The sequence below is a fragment of the Tympanuchus pallidicinctus genome, unplaced genomic scaffold (genome assembly GCF_026119805.1).
Source record: "Tympanuchus pallidicinctus isolate F22 unplaced genomic scaffold, pur_lepc_1.0 scaffold24, whole genome shotgun sequence".
Classification (NCBI taxonomy): Eukaryota; Metazoa; Chordata; class Aves; order Galliformes; family Phasianidae; genus Tympanuchus; species Tympanuchus pallidicinctus.
In genome coordinates this window covers 1,916,392-1,936,937 of record NW_026294741.1, presented here as the reverse complement: position 1 = coordinate 1,936,937, position 20,546 = coordinate 1,916,392, and the positions used below count along the sequence as shown (strand labels likewise).

The following is a 20,546-nucleotide window of genomic DNA, read 5'->3' as shown; positions in this document are numbered from 1 at the left end:
TAATAAAAAAACCTAAAAATATATATTAATTAAAGAAGCAAAGGGAGGGGGAGAGGATGGGGGGGAAAAAGGTATTCCAGCGGAGCAGGCCAATAAGAAGAAGCCTCAGTGTCACTTAAGCTGCATCTTGCACTTTGTTATCCTCTTAGTTCCCAGGTTATTTTATGTCTTGCAAAGCAGCTCTCTGTGCCCCAGGTCCCAGGATCTTCCACACGTTAATGTGGAAGTGGTGAGCAGCCACGTTCACACAGGAGTGCTGCCTGTTCACCACGCAGCCTTGGCTCTGGCCCGGGTGGGTGGCGATGAGCAGCGCTGTGCCCGGGGACTGGGCTTTGCCTGCAGGCTGTCATGGTGAGCGGAGAGGCGAGCCGAGTTTCAGGTAAAATGTTGAGAATATGGTATGCTTCTGCTGCTGTGAGCCAGAGAGGATTGTGCCGTTAGGTAGGTAAAAATTAAATCCTTCGTAAAATGTATTCAGATGGGTCTTTCATTCTGATGCTGTTTAAAAAACAAACAACAACAAAAAAAACCAACTGTAATGAAACCTTAAATTTTGTTTTCCCTAAGAATATTATTCACGGCTGTGCTACCTGTGTAATATTTAGGGAGTACGTTTCATGGAAATGGAATTAAAATGAAGAGTGCTTTCTTTCTTTTCTTTTTAGTGTTTACTGCTGATGTTGCAGCCTATCAGTCTCTGTGTAGTGGCTGGTTAAAATTGGCTTGTTTGCAGTAGGTGTGCAGTTCTTGCTGAAATGCATTAGTTTAGCTGTTCTTCCTTTGCTGTTTGAGGGCTCCAGTTAGACCTGTGCTGGCCCTTGTCTCATGGCCCTCTGCTTGTGCTTGTCTGACTGAGTTTCAGAGCAGAATTAGAAAGCCCCATTCTTGATCCTACAGATCTGGAAATTTTCCATGTTTTAATAGAGAAATGGCAAGAGGAAAATGAAATGTCACCATCACATGGTCATCTATGCTTAAATTTCACAGGTGCCTAATGTGTGTTACCTCGAATAATTACGTATCTTTAATTGACACAAATGAGTATTTGCCTAAGAAGCAATTCTGTTCTTGTGTTTTGGAATATATTATATTTAGAAGATAAATGTTACCTATTTAACATTTACGTTTTGACTCACTAAATGAAAGTCTACTTTGCACCTCCTGACTTGGTTTGTACAGGCATTAGAAACAGAAATTTATGCTTTAAGAAGTTAAAATACTTAATGCGAAGCCTATTGCAAGGAAGATGGCATTTTTTCATACACATCATTATAAGTACATAAACATTAGGGTGGTAAGTAGTCCTTATCACGCTTCATTTAAACTTCAGTATCAAACATGTTGTATGTATATATCCTTAGTGTCACAGGATTCCTCGTTAGGTGTAATGAGGAATGTATGATGTATGGTGCATTGCGTATGCTGGGATTAATTTGTGACATTAAGTGCAAAAAAAAACACTGAAGAAATTAGCTGACAGCTGGCTTCTGCTCTTCAGACTTAAACATTTACATGTGCTATAATCCAGTAAGTCTCTGTTTTAGGCAAGCGAGGTAGGCCTACAATTCTTGTTACCCTGAGATAAAAATATTGTTACATTTTTACTCCTAGTCAGTCTGAGTCATGTAGGTCTGTTCAGCACAAAGAATGCTCCTTTGTCCTCCTGTCAGTATCACTTTCTAAGACGTTTGGCTCTTTGCTGTAAAGCTCTTTCCTGTGTCCTGTCACTGCTTTCCCCCAGCACAGTCCCTCCTGGCTGTCCTGCCCCTTCGGGTTCTGCCCTTGTTTGGTGCCTAGCAGTTCAGAGAATCTTGTTGTATTTAAGATTCTGTCTCATAAAGTTGCTTTCACTTTTCGTTGGTTATTTTAATTTTTGATTATTTCTGTTCTTGAAACTCCACAAATATGCCTTTTTGCACCTCCTGCAGAGTGCTGATACTGCAGCTCTTCTTTGACTCCATGCAGGCTCTTTCAGTGTGGTAGCACGCTGATCCCTGTGGAGGCAGTGAGATTGAGGGAAAGTGTATTTTATCTGGCAGACTCTTTCTCACCTGTTGCTGCCCAGAGTGAAATAGGAGAGTCACTGGGCCATCACAGCACAGCACTGCTGTGTTTCGTGGCACGTTCCAGCTGCCTACCATCCCTCTTGGCTGTTCCACTTAGGCCCATGGAGCTGCCTGCATCTGTGGCACTGTCTTAAGCATCTCATGTTTCTATATGCTGATTTTCAAAGAAGTAACTGTCCTGTTACTCCTTGAATTCTATAATCAAATTCCTTTGTATGTGTATATTAGTGTTTCCATATGTATTCCAACATAACCAAGAGCCAGCAGATGACAGTCCAGATAAGGGAACTGATCCAGCTGGGAAGGAGGAGGAGAGAAGAAATAAATCAGTTTTTCTGCAGGATCAGTTCTCTTATCTCACTTATGATGTAAATGCACAGTAGCTGATAGTGGTGCAAGTGAGGATGCTGCAGTGTGCCTGGCACTAAGAGGAAGGTGAATTGGAGTTACATGAGAAATACTTGACCCTCAAGCTGCAGCTTTTGTCTGGATGTTCTGCACATCAGCGTCTCATCTGTTTCACGCCTATGCTGAATGTGCATAGGAGGAGGGCTTATTTTCACTGAAGTTGCTTTTCTATTTGCTGCATAAAAGCACAGAGAGATCCAAACCTTTCCTGCTCCTTGAGCCTGACTTCAGGTGTTAAACTTTTATTTTATTTGAACAATTTCCAAACTTTGTTCTGATGAGGGTATGGTAATGTATGCTTTGTGTTGCATAATGCCCCCTGCCTGTTGGGTAGATGCAGATTATTCTTGTGTTACCTAAGCTAGTATTTGGAATAAATTGCTGCTGTAAATGACATAAATAGGAAAAATCAATACTATTTTAACTTGACATGTGACTTTTTTGGTCTTTTCTTAAGCTGTACAGGATTATTATTGTTTCTGTAGACTAAACCAGGCCAAATAGCTCAAGTTAAACCTATTAGAAAGCTGGCATGGGTTTAAAGGCTCAGAACCATCTGGGAATGGGATCACACGTAGTGGTTCTTAATATAGACAGCTTTGTCATTACATATCTATTAGAGAACCAATTAATTTGCACTGACCTGAAGCGGTGCTGTGACACACTTGCATATGTGAAAAAGGCTAAAAGTATTGTTGAGCAGAAATTTAAATATATATGTATTTATATATAAATGATATTGATTTGAAGGGTAAAACTACAGCTGATCTGTGAAACTTAAAGAAACTAACCTTTGTATACGAATTGAAAGAAAACTCAGCTTCTCCCTGTGCCTATTTCTATTCACCTTTGCCTAACACCTCTTTTCTCAGTCTCTTTCCTTTTCCCTTTCTTTACATCAGATTGTGAGTTCCTTGGTATAAAGTCACTGTGGGGTTTATGTAATCCCTCTGCAATGTTGACCAGATTTCTAGGTGCGTCTCTGATAAAAACAACAGAGTAAAATAAAATACTTGTTTGGAAATAATGCTGGAGCAGTGTGTGAATGTCGCATCGAAATTCAGCCTTACTGCTGTATAAGTAGGCCCAAACTTTCGTATAGGGATTTTTCAAGGGCACCAAGGGATTTTCTTTCGTAAGAGTTCTGGTTGCTTTTTTTTTTTTTCTTAGTGCTGCTTTACATCCATTTTAGAGCATGTAAATATTGGCTGGTTTTGAAAGATGGCATTGTCATACATCCTGCGTGTTCAATTCATTGAGAGTATGTGAAAATGAAGAGATTGCTGGAGCCTTTTATAGAGTGTTCATTTCTGTATGTCTAAACGCTCATCACTTGCTGACCTCATGCTCCTTGACATTAAATAGCTAAAATTATTCTGTAGGTAAACCAGGTAATAACAGAACTTTATAGCTTGTATCTTTATTATTTATATGCATGAATAAAACAAAACAAAACAAAAAAAGCACCATTCTCTTTGTGACAAAATAGTGCTGTAATCATATTTAGTGCCCAGTTCTAACATGGTCCAGATGGTGGTAGATCTCCTTTTCTTTGTGTTGCTTGTACAGTGGAAGAATCTGACATCATTGATCTTGAGAAACGATACTGGCTGCTAAAAGCTCAATCAAGAACTGGACGCTTTGATTTAGAAACATTTGCTCCCTTGGTTTCCCCTCCTATTCATCCATCTCTGAGTGAAGGTATGGAACTGCGACAGAGCATTGGAGGAAACAGTGTGCTGTGCTGTTGGGGCCCTGGTGGCCTCTTGACATACAGATTTTAGTGCTTCAGAAATGGGATTGTGGTTTTGCCATTTTTTAAAAATATTTTAAGCTTAAATTCTGTTCACTGATTTGTGAATGTTGGAAATAAGAAACAATGCCTGAGAATCTGCATTCGTTGTGAAAGGTAGAATGACAAATGGAAGCAGTACTTCTGGCTGCTGTTCTTTAATACACTTTATTGAAAATCAGTTAAAATTACAAATGTTTGTCCTTGCTGTGTGAGCTGTTACAATTCACAGAGATGCTGTTGTCAGCTGTTTCAGTCAGGTGCTATAACAGATGCTTTGTTGTTTGCAGGTTTGTTTAATGCCTTTGATGAAAACCGAGACAATCACATAGATTTTAAAGAAATTTCCTGTGGGCTCTCAGCATGTTGCAGGGGACCCCTGGCAGAAAGGCAGAAGTGTAAGTATGCAAAGTATTAACTATTAATTCTAGAGAACTTTGTCAGTTTGAGCAAGTACGCTTAGTTGTTTTCACCTTCTTAGAAATTTGTTCTACTTGAGTGTGTTCAGAAGTTAAAAAATAAAATGAAGTTTAAAGTAGGAAGACTTCCCTTTTTAAAGCATGATAAAACTGAGCTCTGTGTACTTCATAGCTGATACTTTGCAAGTTATGTTGCACTGTTCTGTAGCTATGTGTGTTGTCCTGGCTGCTGTCAGCTTTCAGCTGGCTTCTTTTCTGCAAGGTGTTGTTCTGCTTTGGGAGAGCCTTCCTTCCATACTTCACCAAAGCCATATTGCTGGAACTTAAAGGCATTTACTGGGGATTTCTGTATGCACATATGTTCCCTGCTAAGTCACATCAGAAAACGCAGCACAAAATTGCAGGAATCTAGATTACAGTTTATTAAACACAGCTGCTCCATTTCCTCACTACCACATGCATCCTGCCTCATCAAAACTGTCAGCACTAAATAATGTTTTTGTGACTCTGCAGACTTGCATTCTGCAAGGGAAAAGAGAAAAGTTGAGTGGTTCTGATGCACAAAAGTCATTTCCTTTTTTTTTCCCCCAGTTTGCTTCAAGGTTTTTGACATTGACCGGGATGGTGTGCTGTCTCGCACAGAACTTAAAGAAATGGTGGTTGCACTTTTAGAGGTCTGGAAAGATAACCGTACTGATAAAATACCTGTAAGTTATATGTATGTATTTTCTTGCTCACTTGCTTCTGTTTCCTAAAATCATCTTTCAAAAGTAGGAGTAATATTCCTGTTTCAGATGTCAATCTTGTTTGATCATAGTTTCAGTGAAATGAAACAACTTTTAAACTGTCTTAACTGAGAACTATTGATAATATAACTTTGCCCTGCTGTAAACCAAAGTACTGCCATGGCTGTAATGTATGCTGCTTCATATGAAGGAGCCTCAGGTACAAAAGTACAATTGCCTGGAAGCACTCAGTTGTGAACTACATAGTGCTATCGTCAGCCTTCTGATAGTTGCATCTTTATTCTGAACACGTACTGCTCCAGAGAGTGCTTTGAGAATTTGAATCTTTTTTTCTAATCCTTTTGTGTGCCAAGGAGTTGGACATGGATTTGTCTGAAATTGTAGAAGATATTTTGAATATGCATGACAACACAAAGGTAGGAATTTGCTATTTTCCTGTCATTTCTATCAATTCTATCAGTATCTTCAATTGTGTAAATAAATTAATAAATGAAATAGTTGTGTGCTTTCCTTGAAGCAGGGGTGTCAATAAAATAATCTTACGTGAAATGTCAGTTTTCCACATTGTTCTGTTGCAAAGTAATGTTTGAATTTATAAGCCATTATATACAAAGCTAAACCAAAAAGGCTTAACCAAATAAAATTAATTTGAAGCATGCGCTGTTTATAAGGCTTTATTAGGTGTAATTAATACCACTTTTAAATCTGATGGCTTACTTCTCGTGAAGAATGCTGTTTGTTTCTTTCGTGTTAAAGCGATCTGGAGAAGAAAGATGTAGTGCAGTGGTGAATTTCATCTTTTTTGCTCTGTAAAAAGATACATTATTCTCCTGTACTGGAACAGAACTGCATTGATTCAAAAGTAACTCTGGTGTTATAACAAAATTTTTTTGGCAAATGACATCATATGCAGTCAGTGAATACGAACAGCACAGTATTACTGTTGGAAAGCTAAGTGTCTGTGAAACCATGGAGGCCACTGTCATGACAGAACAACAAATCTTAATAGTTTCTATTGTGCTTTGTAGTTAATTGTGAGTAAATCTTTAATTATGTTCCTGCTTTTTGCAATGGGCACCATTATCTGCAAACAATATTGTGACAGTTGTTTCCATTGTTTCATTCTTTGCTTCGCTAATTATAAGAGGAAGTGCAAATTGTGAGTAGTGTAAGAAAGGCTCTAAAGAATTCTTAGTTACTTGTTTGAATACTTCTCTTGACCGCTTGTACTTCTACAAAGCAGTAGGCAAATATTTTATTAGAGTTCAGTTACTGCTAGAGCAATAGGAAATAAGGCTTCACTGAGCTCCTTCTTCTCATGCTTTGAGGCTTTTGTTTGGTCTTTTAATGAGGTGTTTATAAGAGCAGCCTTATCTCCATAGAGTTGAAAAAAGTGTCTTTGGAATATCTTTCCTAAGTGCATCATGGATGTAGTGCTGGGAAGAGTTGGTGATGCATTAATTATGTAAATTGCATAACCTGTTCTCATACGTCAGCTTTGACCTCTGAACTTCAGAGCAAATGATCTGTGAGAGGAGGTGAGCAAACTGCCAGTGCTCTGAAAGTGACTGTGGGCTATACTGAAAAATCACAATTGCTTTTATCACTGAATAATTGACAATCAGAAATTAATTGATTCTGGTATTGGTCAGTGTTATGCTAGTGTAACTTTGCAAATGATTCAGAGCTAATATGCCATATTGTACGTTAAGATCATGAGGGTTTTATCCAAAATCGTTTTTCCCAGCCCTCAGGGAAGACAGCAGTCTTGTGTAGATTCCAAGTATCTGAGCAGCCACGCGCTGCCCCTGCTGCTGTAGTGGCTGGAGAAAGTAGTGGTCTGGATGGTACAGAGCAGGAGCAAAGGTTGCATGCTGTGTGTAGTTTGATGTGTAACCTTCAAGCTTTTTGGTTCTCTGGGTTGCTTGTTATATTGGAACTGGCTTTTTCTTATTTTATTGGATCCAGCTTTATTATGAATGGTAGATGCTAATTTTTCTCAACTACTAATTTTGTCATGCCTTGCGTGACACATTTAATGAGCTTTTTAATCGTACTTCTATTAAATAGTCAGGTTAATAGTTTGGTTCTTCATCCCTTTCTCCCATTCCTCTTTTAACTAAGCTTGGACACCTCACTCTGGAGGACTACCAGATATGGAGTGTGAAGAGTGCTCTTGCCAATGAGTTTTTAAACCTACTTTTTCAGGTATGTTTAAGAAAATTTAAAGATGTAATGCGTGGTAATTGGCTCATCAGCTTTTTGCACAGCTGTGAGTTGCAGCACCAGTGTTTGTGTCAGCATGCTTACACGTTTGTCTGTTGCATTAAGCTCGGTTTTACTTTTTCTTCTAGCAGTTATAACGTGTTCATTTTAGATGTTTCATTTCCCTTGATCCCTTTATGACATGGGGCACGGTCATTTCAGGCTTCAAGCTCAAAAGCATGCTCACACAGGACAGGGTCTGCCATTGATTTGTCTGGGCTTGTATTTAAACTGTCATGAGCTTCTGCATCTCATCTGCAGACAGAAAAGCTAAGTAGTCTGAATTGAGTGCCTTGGAAAGCTTTTTTTGGTTTGTTTGCAGGGTGGTTTATGTGAAAAATCTGATACTAGCACAGTGTAACATGACTTAAAAGGAAACATTGGAGCCAGCTGTGTTGTGTGTGCTGGAAAATCTGTTGCTTCCCAGCAGCTAATGGCTTTTGTTTTATTCAGAATGTAAAATGGTCCCTCACACTGTAATATAAATTTAAGTAAGATATCTCCCCAGTCATTAGAAGGCTCCAGCTGAGATGCAAATTAGTAACCTCAAAAGAGATGTAAGGAAAAGACTATAAATCATGTTATGAGTAGCAACCAATTTGACAAATGTCTTAGAGACAAGACAGCTGACCCTCCTCCCTGTGGTGGGAAGCAAAGATTCCTGCAGAGTGTTTCCCTGCTTGTTACTCCCCACTGCGTGCCCTGTGGCTGGGGGCTGCTGGGCCAGAGCTGCTGGGGACTTGGTGGCTGCCAAGGCCAGGATGCTTAGTAACATCTGGGAGTGCTGTCCTGCACACATAGCAATGCCCGCTCAAAACAGGGACTATCAAGGGCTTGTGCTTTTTTTTCTTCTGTATGTTCTTTCATTATTATTTTGTGTGCTGTTTTCCCTTTGAAAGAGAGAGGAAAGCAAAGGTTGTTCGAGAGCAGCTTTGACCAAATTTTCTGTGGTACTTTATTATCTTTACAGTGGGAGCAGGTGGCAAATACAGTAACTCCGAATATTTCTTGTTTAGTGACTTGTTTGATTGTAGGTAATGTTGCTACATAGACTTTTCAAAAATTCTTTATAAGTTATTCTTTTCTTTCACTCACCTAACGTTTGTTTCACATTGATGCAATTCTTAAAAATTACTTTTCCTTTTCCAGGTATGTCATATAGTTTTGGGGCTGCGACCTGCCACTCCAGAAGAGGAAGGACAGATCATTAGGTGTGTGCTTAGCTCTCAGTTCTAAATATATTTCGAAGTCATCTTTTAATAAATACTATCAAAAGAAGGGTTGCAACTTCCCCTTTTCAGTTAATACTCCGTGCTGTTTGTTGTTTGCAGAGGCTGGCTAGAAAGGGAAAGCAGATATGGCCTTCAGCCAGGGCACAACTGGTTTCTTATTGCAATGCCGTGGTGGCACCAGTGGAAAGAATATGTCAAATATGTAAGTAGAAGAGTAATGTGAAATGAATAAGTGATAAAGAACAGAAAGCAAGTGGCTGCTCAACCACCAATGCTTGAAATTAAGTATCCCCTGTTTCATAGTGGAAAATAATTGTTTTACTGAATCATCATTACACTGCGGGCTTTTCATTCAGCTGACACCTCTTTCAGTTTGATTTACTCATTCCTGATCTTTGAAATAAAAGCATACTCTCACAGAAATACTTCCTTGAAGTCTGTGGAACCACTCAATAATAAAAGTACATTGTTTGGTTTTGACTTCACACTTTAGGAATGTGGGATGGCTCTTATGCCATAAATTCATGCTGTGTGTACTCTGTGCAGATAAAGGAGGAAAGTGATTTCATTTGCCTTAAAGACTATCATGAAAATTAGTTCAACACCTGATCATGATCAAAGGAGTCCTGCTACAGCCTTGTGTTATGTGGTGCAATTTGAAGTCCTTCAACTGAAATATTCGACATAAAGCATGCATGTGAACTTGATTTGCATGCAGAAGAAATCGTGCTTAATAAAATTTAATTAAGATGGAGATAAGTATTCTTTAAAGGTGACAGCCAAGAATGCAGAATAAGGGAAATAAACAACTTATCAGAATAAATGTACATAGCTATAACTTATCACATACATACTTGAATTTTCATAAATTCAAATAACAAAAAAGGTTCAGAAAATTGCAACGCCTGCATTAACTAATGGTGTAATTACAGTTATTCATTGTGCACAATGAATTGGACAAATGATGGCTTCAGTGCTGGAAATGCTGGGTAATTTGATCCTTATCATAGTAGAAGTACTCAGATGGATGTGTAACTTCGTAGCTAATACTTTACGTAATAGTAGAATGCCATTAGTCGCTGTGTCTTCTTGAACAAAGTAAATACTCAAGTTCTGTGGAACTATAAATTACTGCTGTCATTCCAATGCACATTTTAGTCTCTTTTTTATACTTCCAGCTTTAGTGCAGAGTTCTGGTGTTTGGCTGATCAAAACAGGAAGTTAGGGAAGGCTTGTTCGCAGGTTTGAAGAGAGAGCGTGTTTTGTTTTGTTCTTGGATGTGCTGTCCTTGTTTCACCATGTGAAATTCAGTAGGGACAAATCCTCAGATATTAAGAGTCTGTAATTACAGCTGTCTAAAATGGTTGTCATTATACATCTGGTTAGAGAAAATATTTCTGCTAGTTCACAACGTTTATGTTGTGTAGAAGAATATTCCATTGATTTAACTATTCTGGCATTTCTTTTTCTCTTTTACATCTGTAGTTGTAGTAAGTTTCTTTGTCTCTGAAGTTCATTACAGTGTGTAAAAGTGTTTTCATAACTGTGAATTCTGGCAGTCGGTTTCACTGTTGTTAAGTCTTTGATACTGGCTTATAAATAACTTTTCCACTTGCTTGTCAATTTTAGGATGCAAACCCTGTTGTGATAGAGCCTTCATCTGTCTTGAGTGGAGGTAAGAATTCACTCATAGCTGCTGCAGCCAATACTTCAGAACAGGGAGAAGACAAAATGGGAGGTCTTAATTACTTCAGTGCAACAGAAGAAAAGTTTTCAGATAATATTTCTACTGCATCAGAAGCCTCAGAGTCTACTAGCAGCAGTAAGCATAACATCTTATTTCCTTGGAGGTTTAATATAGAAAAAGTTCTGAGAACCTAGATGCTGCATGGATTCCTCCAGACAAAAAGATACAAGTCTAGGTTGCAGTAGTAGCAAGGAGAAAAAAATAAAACAAACAACAGAAACATTAGTGCATATATTTTCAGTTTTGTATATAAGAATTTCAAGCGTTCGATATTCAAACATCAGAGAATGAGCACAAATGCAAAACACGTTTGCCCATGTGAACCAATTTGGGCTGTTTCTGTAAGTATCTCAAGAGTAGATTGCATGTAGTCCCTTGTTTACCTTTTCTGAGACCGCAAATTTATTTGCTTCTACTATGAAATTTGAGTTGTATACTGGAGTTTGAAGAATAGAGATCTTCAGTTATCTTTTAAAATATATACAAAAACAGTATGTAAAGATCAGTTTAGTTGATGCATTGTTGTTTTAAGGAGTCACTGAATGAAATAGAGAATGTGTTTTTCATGCTCTGCTGCAGATGCTCTTTATCCCAGCACACCAGGGACGGATGTGTGTTTTGCTAGGCAGCATAACACTTCGGACAATAATAATCAGTGTTTCCTTGGAACCAATGGGAATGCTTTGCTCCAGCTCAATCCTCAGAAACCAGGAGCTATTGATAACCAACCTCTTGTAACACAAGAACCAGTGAAGGTAAAAACATCTTCTGTTGCATGAAAACAAAAACAAAAAGCCAACAGTTTTCACTATACTTGAAGCTGTCAGAATAGGTGACACAAAAGATGGTCTTTATATTTGGACAGTCATTAGTGAAATAGTGAACAGTGAAACTTATTGGTATATTTACATTCTATCTTACTATGAGAAACAGATGCTAATTGTAGCTTAATGTTATTTTAATTGTTCACGAGCTAAAATTGTTGTAGCTGTGTGCTAGTTTTTGCACTTGAGATTTGATAAAATCCCTTTTTGTTCAAAAGGCTGCATCGTTAACAATGGAGGGTGGAAGATTAAAGCGATCGCCGCAGCTGGTGGAAGGAAGGGACTATGTCATGGTCCCAGAACCAGTTTGGAGAGCACTTTACCACTGGTATGGAGCAAACCTGTCCCTGCCCAGGCCGGTGAGTTGTGATTATGAACAATTAACTTGCCATAACCCCTTAAATAATGTGTGAAATCTACTGTCTGAGTTTTACCATTTCCACAAAGCAATCTCTTACGATCAGTTTCTACTTTATCTGAAAATTCATAGACAATGAAAAATCTTGAAGATCAAGTTGGGGAAATAGATAGTCTTAGAAATGCATGTGGTCAGAAAACCTGGAGATTTGTAGAACATACCCCAGAAAATATATTGCAGCAGTGCAGAAGTACTGCACAGCTGATCAGCTGGTCATGTTGGCTAAAACAGAGAAAGGTATGAAAACTTTCTTGATAAGAGGGAAGAAAAAGACCAACAAACTTAAACAACTGAAATCAGCTTCTTGAACTCATTGTGAGATTGTGTTAAAGATGCAATATCCTTAGTTAAAGATTAAACCTCTTACATGAGGGAATGTTTGGTAGATCCCTGATTGGTTTAGCGTTCTTCAATGTAATTCACCTTGTGGTGAGCAGAAATTTTGGAATTGATGGTCTGCCTGTATGTAAATTTTTTTAATAAGTTGTGAAACATTTTGTAGCCTGTAGATGAATGAGTTTATATAAGACAGGCCTCTCTTTTTCTAATGTTCTGATTTCAAGCAGATTTGAAGCTGCACTTTTTTTAAAATTAGTTTTATGTTCGGTGTTGGAAATGGGGAAAATTTGCTTTATGATTCTTTGAGGATTTGATCAGTTAGACATAGTATTGACAGTGATTTTTACAGTGAAAAATCACTGGCTTCTGTTAACCTCCTCCCACACATTCTCCATAGAAACAAACACATTTCATAATCCAGGAAAGGCCATATCACTTTATCACAGTACAGAACTAATATGCTTGAGATTTTTGTGATAATGCCAAAAGAAAAGAGGCTTCCATTCCAAATGAAAGAATTTAAGTTTAGATACCCTCTTTATGCAAATATAAATCGTGTGTATGTGTAAGCCTCGGATTTGCAGACCATAATTAGCTAACTGTCAGAATATTTATCTGAGCACTTGAGATGATGGGACCCTTTGGTTATGTGTGTACAGGCACTGCTCAGTCTCCCACCCCACATCAGGGTCTGATTGCTGCTGCTTTCCAGAAAATGTCAGCACCCTGATTTTTGTTGTAGCTGAGGTTTAATGCCATGGAAGTGAAGTGCATTGTATTGCTACTCATGATTTATGCTGAGTGTTTTCTTCTGATTCTCCTGTTCAGAAAAGTCCTGCCATTCATGTACATCTCCACTTGGGCAGCTCTAGATAGCAACTTCTTTGTAGGAATGTTGGCTGAAAAGCTGCAAGTCATGTTCCAGGGAAATTTCAGCTTTTTCTGCCAGCGTATCACGAGTTAATTTTGGTGTACCCTTACAATACAAAGACTTGAATTTCATACTGTACTTGAAAACAGAAGAAATGTGGTTTTTTTAATAGCTGTGAACCTTTTACATTGAAGTATAATGACTGAGTATAATGAGTTTCAGTGTAAATTCAAATGTATTTCATGAATTTCCACGAATGTTCTTTCCATGGCATTGTGCAGGAGGCTCTGTTTCCTTTAAGTAGGATGCTTGCTTTTGATAGTCTGAAACTAAAAAGCTTCAGAAAGCGCACAGAAATGAGTACATTTTTATTGCAGTGGATATTTGCATAAGACTTCAGGAAGAAATTCAGAAGACTTCTTGCCCCTTAGTAAAACATTAATTTTTCTTTATCTATCCCAGTGCTTTAATTGTTGCTTGCTGCTCCTTATAGGACTCCCTGCGCTTCTGATACAAGTATCTCTGAAATGTATTTTAAATGTCTTCCCTAGGTGATCAAAAACAGCAAGACAGATGTGCCTGAACTGGAGTTATTTCCTCGCTATCTGCTCTTTCTGAGACAGCAGCCTGCCACGCGAACGCAGCAGTCAAACATCTGGGTGAATATGGGTATGATGAGCCTGAGAATGTTTCCTCAGCATTTACCTAGAGGTAACTTAAGAATGCAGCAAGAATACGAGTGTGCAGTTTCTCAGAAATTGAGACCCAGAGCCGTAGAAGCAAGCTTGCTGCCACTGTGCTTGCACACCAGCTAATCAACTGTGAGGCTCAATCAGCTTTTGGTAAAAATTAAAAGGCTTTCCTTCCCTCTTCTTTTAAAAGGAAGAGGCGCGAGGGAGCGTTTTTAGTGAAATCAGTTACTTTGTGTAGTTAGTGCAAATAGGTGGACGAATTCAAAGTGAGAAATGAGCACTGCATAAGGTAAAGAGCTAAGAAGAGCAGACTGATCCCCACCGTTAGCTAATTGCGTAGCCCTAGAATCCACGCAGGCTACTTTGGTGTAATAAAGTCATCTGGTTCTGAGTTACTTGGGCAGCTAGACTTCAATGCCCAAAGGCTTTTTAATATCCTATAGAAAGGGGCTGAACTAAGGGAATATGAAGGCTGTTACTTCATGCAGCTTGGTAGGAAAATTGGATAGAAATTAACTTCCAAATAAAATACTTATGCTGTAATTGTAGAATTAATGCTCGCCAAAAAAACTGTACCAGTCATTGGCTGAAAGAGTTTGCAGCTTTTCTTGTTTAAGCTTAAACCAAATCCCTGTAAAAATGTTTAAGTTATCCATTTGTGACTGTAGTTGCATACTCGACTTGTACAGTAAGTCTGAAGAGATACCTGATTTTCACATGTATGTGCATTTGGATACACACAGATTGAATACCCACAGTAACGTATGTCTCAAATTGAGCTCATCTGACTACTGAAAAGACAATTCTTTCAGCCTTTTTGCTCGTGGCATATGTTTAAAAATCTCATGCAGATGCTCCATTTTTCACTGCTTTGGTAGAATCACAAACTGAACTGTAAATGGTGGCTGCCTGCTTGATCAAGTTCTGCTGCAGAAACTGCCTGCTACCCAAATTTGTTTTTCCTTGGATGCCTAAAACACCCAAAGTCAAATAGAGGGAATTTTCTGACATGACAATTTGATCTTGATTTAAAATTATTTTGCTCTGCACTAATTCATTTGCCCAATCAATTATTAATCTTTTTGAGTTTTCAAATGTGCTTTCTTGCTGTAATCTTACAACTAATCCTCTGATCCTTAATCTCAGAAAATGCTTTTTGTATTCTTTAAAAAAAAATAAATCAGTACTTTGCTTGATATACTTGAAAACTGACTTGAAAAGTCAGCTCTGCTCATTTTTAAGGTGATTACAGTACAGTCTTGCCCTGTTGCCAAATTGCATGTAATACTGCATCTTTTCATATGGTACTGCTTAATTTATTTTAATTGTTTGATGAAAGTAGAACAGTCATTTTTGTGGTTACTTAATGCAGTTGCCCAGTTGGGCTGCAGAACAAAAGCTTTCTGTGAATGTGCTCCAGACTGTGTAGGAATGGGGAACTTCTTAAGTTTTTAAACTGAAGAAGCTTGAAAAGCAAGGCATAGAAAGATCATCTCTTTCAAACTGAGCTTTTGCAGATGTTTAAAGATGTTTTCATGTTAGAGAAAACAACAACTGATGAAGGGTTTTTTTTGCCAACATAGAAATTCTGATGAAAATTGGAGTGATGGTTGTGAGGAAGTTGGCTAGAAGTACCTCTGTTGTGGAACGGCTGGGATGCTTTGTCTTCTCAGATCGGCGTTCCACCCAGGGAGAGGTGGAGCAAAGTTGTGCTGCTTCCAAGAGTGGTCAGAGCGATTTTTATTTGTATTTTTTTTTGCCTTATTTTTAGCTTGCAGTGTGCTTTCAAAAGAAAATGATGGTGGAATTTTGGAAGCTTTTTAGTTTGAAAACTACCATCGTCTTTGGTCCCATCTTTAAGAGGAAAAAAAAGCATGGAGTAGTCCAGTCATTTTGAAATTTCTTTTAAATTGTTTCCTTTGAGGATTGTAATGGAGCGATTTTCTAATAGGTCTTGGTAATAAGGGAGATGTTTTTATCTTTGTGATCGCATAACTTTTGTGTTGATGTGAGACATTCCCAAGGGTTGTTAACATCTAGCTCTCAGTGTAACACACTGTTCTTGTTCTGAAACTGAAGGAAGACTACTTTTTCAAACACAAAAAACCAAAATATTCAGAGTGTGCGCAGTAAGTTGCTGTGGATCTGATTTGTATTTCAGTTTGCATGTGGGTATATACGTTCTTTTGCCTTTTGCTTTTGTTCTGAACCCAGGGAATGTACCTTCACCGAATGCTCCTTTAAAAAGAGTGCTGGCTTACACTGGCTGCTTCAGTCGAATGCAAACAATTAAAGAGATACATGAATATCTCTCTCAGAGGCTGCGTATAAAGGAGGAAGATATGCGCCTCTGGTTGTACAACAGTGAGGTAATGTTGGTCTGCTTTTGTCTTTCTGTTTAGCAGCGTATGAATACTGTATATCATGTTATTTTATACGTGCATAGAAAAAATGAAGGCCGTAAGTTTCCTTTGTTACTTACAGCCATTCATGTCTGAGAGCTTGGACCAAAATGTGTAAATAAAAATTTCACTGACTTCACTTAAAAAAAAAAAAAAAAAAAAAGAGATTTTATTGCAAACCAAGCAATGAAATTTATGTTCTGGTGTTATTAGCTTGATAAAGATCAATTCTTCCTGTAATATGTTTAAAAATTGGCAGTTGGCTGACAGATTAATAGTCATGATGTAAATTTTCGTAGAAACTGTTCTGAATGGAAGTAAAAATGTGCTTTCATTGATATACACAATACTGTAGGGCTCTGTTGATGCAAGCCAGGAGCCACACAGGATGTCTTCCAAATGTGTATGAGAAGAAATGACAGTAAGCAAGCAGTATTCCTCCAAAGCACTGAGTACATGTAGTTCTCTATTGAGAAATACCATCTAAAACTGGAGCATTGAAACAGATACTTGTGCTGATCAGTGAACTGCTATATTTAATTAATTTCAGTTAATTAATTAGGAAACTGGTACTCTTTTCTGAAAAGAAAGTTCATACTATGTTAGTTTGATTGCTTTGAGACTAAAACATCCTCAGAGAATAATAACTGTGAAGTCTTTTTCTCCTGCAGAATTACCTTACTTTGCTGGATGATGAAGACCACAGACTGGAATATCTTAAAATCCAAGATGAACAGCATCTAGTAATAGAAGGTATAAAAGGAGGATATGAAATGGTTTTCATACTAAGAACAAATGGTTTTTTGACTCTGTGTATCCTTAATATGTTGTGCATATTACACCACAGAGTAATTGCCCACGCTACTACTCAAATGTATTTGGCCTGCTGTCCAAGTATTTATTCTTTGGAGATGTTTTGAGAAGGAAGAGTATGTGTAAATTTTAACCTATCTGTATAAACTGAGAGAAATACTGAAAGAAATACCAAAGCTGCAATCAATTCATTACTGCTAAGTAGGAACTGGAACGCCAGAGATAAAGTGAAATCTGTGTGATGTGGTGCATCTGAGGCTTTTCCATTGTTTGATTCTCCCCTGCCCCCACTGATTTTACAAGAATTCATGTTATGATACTTGTGTGAACACGTTCTTACAAGTGAAAGGTCAGGACAGCTGCTGCAGTCCTGTTTCAGTCCACATCAGGTTCCTTTCTAAGAACTTCATTACAAGCTGTGTTTCTTTTCCAGTCTGCAAAGAACCAAATACATTTCTGCTTGACTGACTGTGCTCACGGTGAAAAAGCTTTGTAAGCGAGCAAAGCCTTTCTTGTTTCAGTTTGTCGATTGAGTCTTCTGCCATGCAGTGCTGTGTCTGGCAGAGTACAGTCAGTTACTAATAAATTAGACCTTTGCCAGAGATATCGGAGTGCATGGATTAGCTGACTTCTTAAATTGGTTTGACCTGACTTTTTGTCTGATCTCTTAATTTGAGAAACAGATCCACCCTGCTCTTGTCCATAAGGTGACACGGGCTATAAATTTGGTTCTTGTGTTGTTTCTGTAGAAGTTTCATTTAGCATAGTTTCATGTTACGCTTCAGGCTGTTGTGCCAGGTGGAATTGTCCTTATGCCACTTGCTCAGTTCATATATTATCAATTTAAAATTGACACAGTGGCTCATCCAATTAACTGTTGTCTGTGTTAATCACTAGAAACATGGGAAGAAAGGAGTGTTTATGTTTTAGAGGGGAGAGAGGGTCTGCAGGTATCAGCTGAAACGATCCTGAGGCTGTAGTTGAATGAACAAAATCAACACTGCCACTAAATAAGCCGTTTGCTCCTCCTGTTTATTGTGTCATTTGTGCCCAACTATTTGTCACCTACCTGATGAGCTGGCTGTGAGAAGTAATACAGTAAAAAATAACTCTTATTTTTTATTTTTAGCAATATTGGTTCCTTAAGCCAGTTTGCTGATGTGCCTTAGCAAGGACTGTAGCAATGCAAGACAGTGGCTTACAGAGGGAAGGGATTCATGGGGAGGTGGTGGACAAGTTAGCTTAGGAATGAAATGTGTGAGATTTGTCACTGTTTTGAAGTGCAAATGAATCTTTTGTTAGTACACACAAACAAAAAAATAGTAGTGATCATTCCTGAAATAATACAAGTCTGAAGGATGTATTTTTAAATATTGAAACAGGTACTGAAAAATTGTTACTTGACAAGAAAGAAATTTCATAGCTGCTCCCGTAGGACATTCTTGACGTAGCTGAAGTGATGCCAGCGTTAGAATGATTTTCAGTAATGATGGGAAACAATTGAAATGAAAGCAAAAGTAATAATATACTGAAAATAAACAAATGTATGATCTCATTTGCAAATTTTAATTAAGAATCTTTAGCTGTGTAAGATGACTGGAATATTTGGCAAACCAGAAAATCTTGTGCTATATCTCTTTCTAGTTCGAAACAAAGACATGAGCTGGCCTGAAGAGATGTCTTTTATAGCAAACAGCAGTAAAATAGACAGACATAAAGGTAAGTGCTTGAGCCACAGTGAGGAGAAAAATCCAAGACTACATTGTACTGAAACAACTTATTTTAAGTGTTGTTAACATTGGAAATGGTTTTCTACACCCATGGGGCTTTGCATGTTCTTTCTGTTTTGTTAACTTAGATGCTAGTAAAGTGTGGTAGGCGGATCTGTTGATAGATGTATTTTCAGGCACTGAGATGCAGCAGAAGCAAATTCTGAATTTTGTGGGTTTCATCTTTTTTCGATGGTAGATCAAATCCAACAAAATACTGACTTCAATTTCTGTTGACATGAGCAGAGCTGGGAGAGTGGACGCTTTGAACAGGCTGGCCCTCTGTAGGATCTATGCAAGCTGTAGTCTCATAAGTGGGAGCAATTTCAGCTGTAATGGTTATGGTGAAAAGGTTGTATTCTGAACTTCATTCCTGACTAATCATTCACATCTGCTGAATTGATATAATTATGTTTTCTTTTTCTCAGTTCCTACTGAGAAGGGTGCTACTGGATTAAGCAATCTGGGTAACACATGTTTCATGAACTCCAGTATCCAGTGTGTCAGTAATACGCAACCTCTGACACGGTATTTCATCTCAGGAAGACATCTTTATGAACTTAACAGGTAATTTTTCTGAGACCATTGGCACTTAGGTGTCATAGCATTTCTTGAGATTAGTTTCTACTTTCAGAAGTAGTATGAGCAAGTCCTTCAAATCCATCATTATAAAATGTCAGCTGTGTAACAGGTGGTAATTTAGATGCATGGAGCTGTAACGTTTTTGTTGTTGTTGTTTTGGGCTGAGTTAAAACAGTTCAAGAAGCTTTTGTGCTTCCTCATTTATATTCATGCGTGAATTTTGTTTAACTTCACTTTGGTATTAATTTCTTTGTCATTTCTAGGACAAATCCAATAGGAATGAAAGGACACATGGCCAAATGCTACGGGGATTTAGTTCAGGAGCTGTGGAGTGGGACTCAGAAGAATATAGCACCACTGAAGTTGCGGGTGAGGCTGTGATGTGTATTATTTAAAAGCAGAAAGGAAGGATTTCTTAAAACAGCAGCAGATTGAATGCACTTTTTCTCAGTGTTAACTGTATTGGTTCAGGGACTCAAATCAGTATCTCCATAGAGAAAGGAAAGGAAATGTGGACTGTGCTCTGCGTGATAGAAGTTGGCTATGAAGCCAACAAGCGTAACTGGAATCATCACTTTTTACTCCAAAGTGGTTGCAGTACTTGCTCCTTTGGGAAAGGCCTGCCTCCTGCCAAGACACCCATTTGGAGGTGGCCTGGGTGCATCTGTCCTAGGGGTCAGCAACAGAGCAGCTTTCTGTTGAACATAATCATGATTCAGCGGTCGTGAGCTCAAAGGTTTTACCTGATGCAAATTAGAGGTTCTAAGATGTGGATTTTTGTAGCTCTTGTTAGGAACAGAAGATCATGCATTACCTGTCAGTAGTTTCTCATTCTGAAAACATAGGGAGTTGTCTTTAAGTCCTCACAATTGCATTTGTGTTTGTTGACAGCGTGCGATTTCTCTATGACATTGCTACAACTTTTGTCATGTAATGTGATGGAACTTTCTGGCTTTTTTATAGTGGACAATAGCAAAATACGCTCCAAGGTTTAATGGCTTTCAACAGCAAGACTCACAGGAGCTTCTGGCTTTTCTTTTGGATGGTCTTCATGAGGATTTGAATAGAGTTCATGATAAGCCATATGTTGAACTGAAAGATAGCGATGGTCGGCCAGACTGGGAAGTAGCAGCTGAGGTATAGGTTTAAGTATTTTCATTT

General features: G+C 38.2%; 1 protein-coding gene across 3 annotated transcripts in view; it reads left to right on the top strand.

Moving 5' to 3' along the window:
• Positions 1-20,546, top strand: part of USP32 (ubiquitin specific peptidase 32) — a 58,646-nt gene that overhangs the window by 26,364 nt on the left and 11,736 nt on the right. Inside the window, exons 6-22 of one of the 3 annotated variants that reach the window (XM_052688703.1) lie at positions 4,044-4,175; positions 4,557-4,664; positions 5,277-5,392; positions 5,785-5,847; positions 7,556-7,639; positions 8,846-8,907; positions 9,028-9,130; positions 10,558-10,603; positions 11,255-11,430; positions 11,718-11,858; positions 13,679-13,838; positions 16,034-16,188; positions 16,893-16,974; positions 18,679-18,753; positions 19,232-19,370; positions 19,649-19,754; positions 20,349-20,522. In XM_052688703.1, the coding sequence (XP_052544663.1) occupies positions 4,044-4,175; positions 4,557-4,664; positions 5,277-5,392; positions 5,785-5,847; positions 7,556-7,639; positions 8,846-8,907; positions 9,028-9,130; positions 10,558-10,603; positions 11,255-11,430; positions 11,718-11,858; positions 13,679-13,838; positions 16,034-16,188; positions 16,893-16,974; positions 18,679-18,753; positions 19,232-19,370; positions 19,649-19,754; positions 20,349-20,522 (1,922 nt within the window). Of the gene's footprint in view, positions 1-4,043; positions 4,176-4,556; positions 4,665-5,276; positions 5,393-5,784; positions 5,848-7,555; positions 7,640-8,845; positions 8,908-9,027; positions 9,131-10,557; positions 10,751-11,254; positions 11,431-11,717; positions 11,859-13,678; positions 13,839-16,033; positions 16,189-16,892; positions 16,975-18,678; positions 18,754-19,231; positions 19,371-19,648; positions 19,755-20,348; positions 20,523-20,546 lie in introns of all 3 variants that reach the window. The other 2 variants (XM_052688702.1, XM_052688701.1) reach the window with 2 other exon arrangements.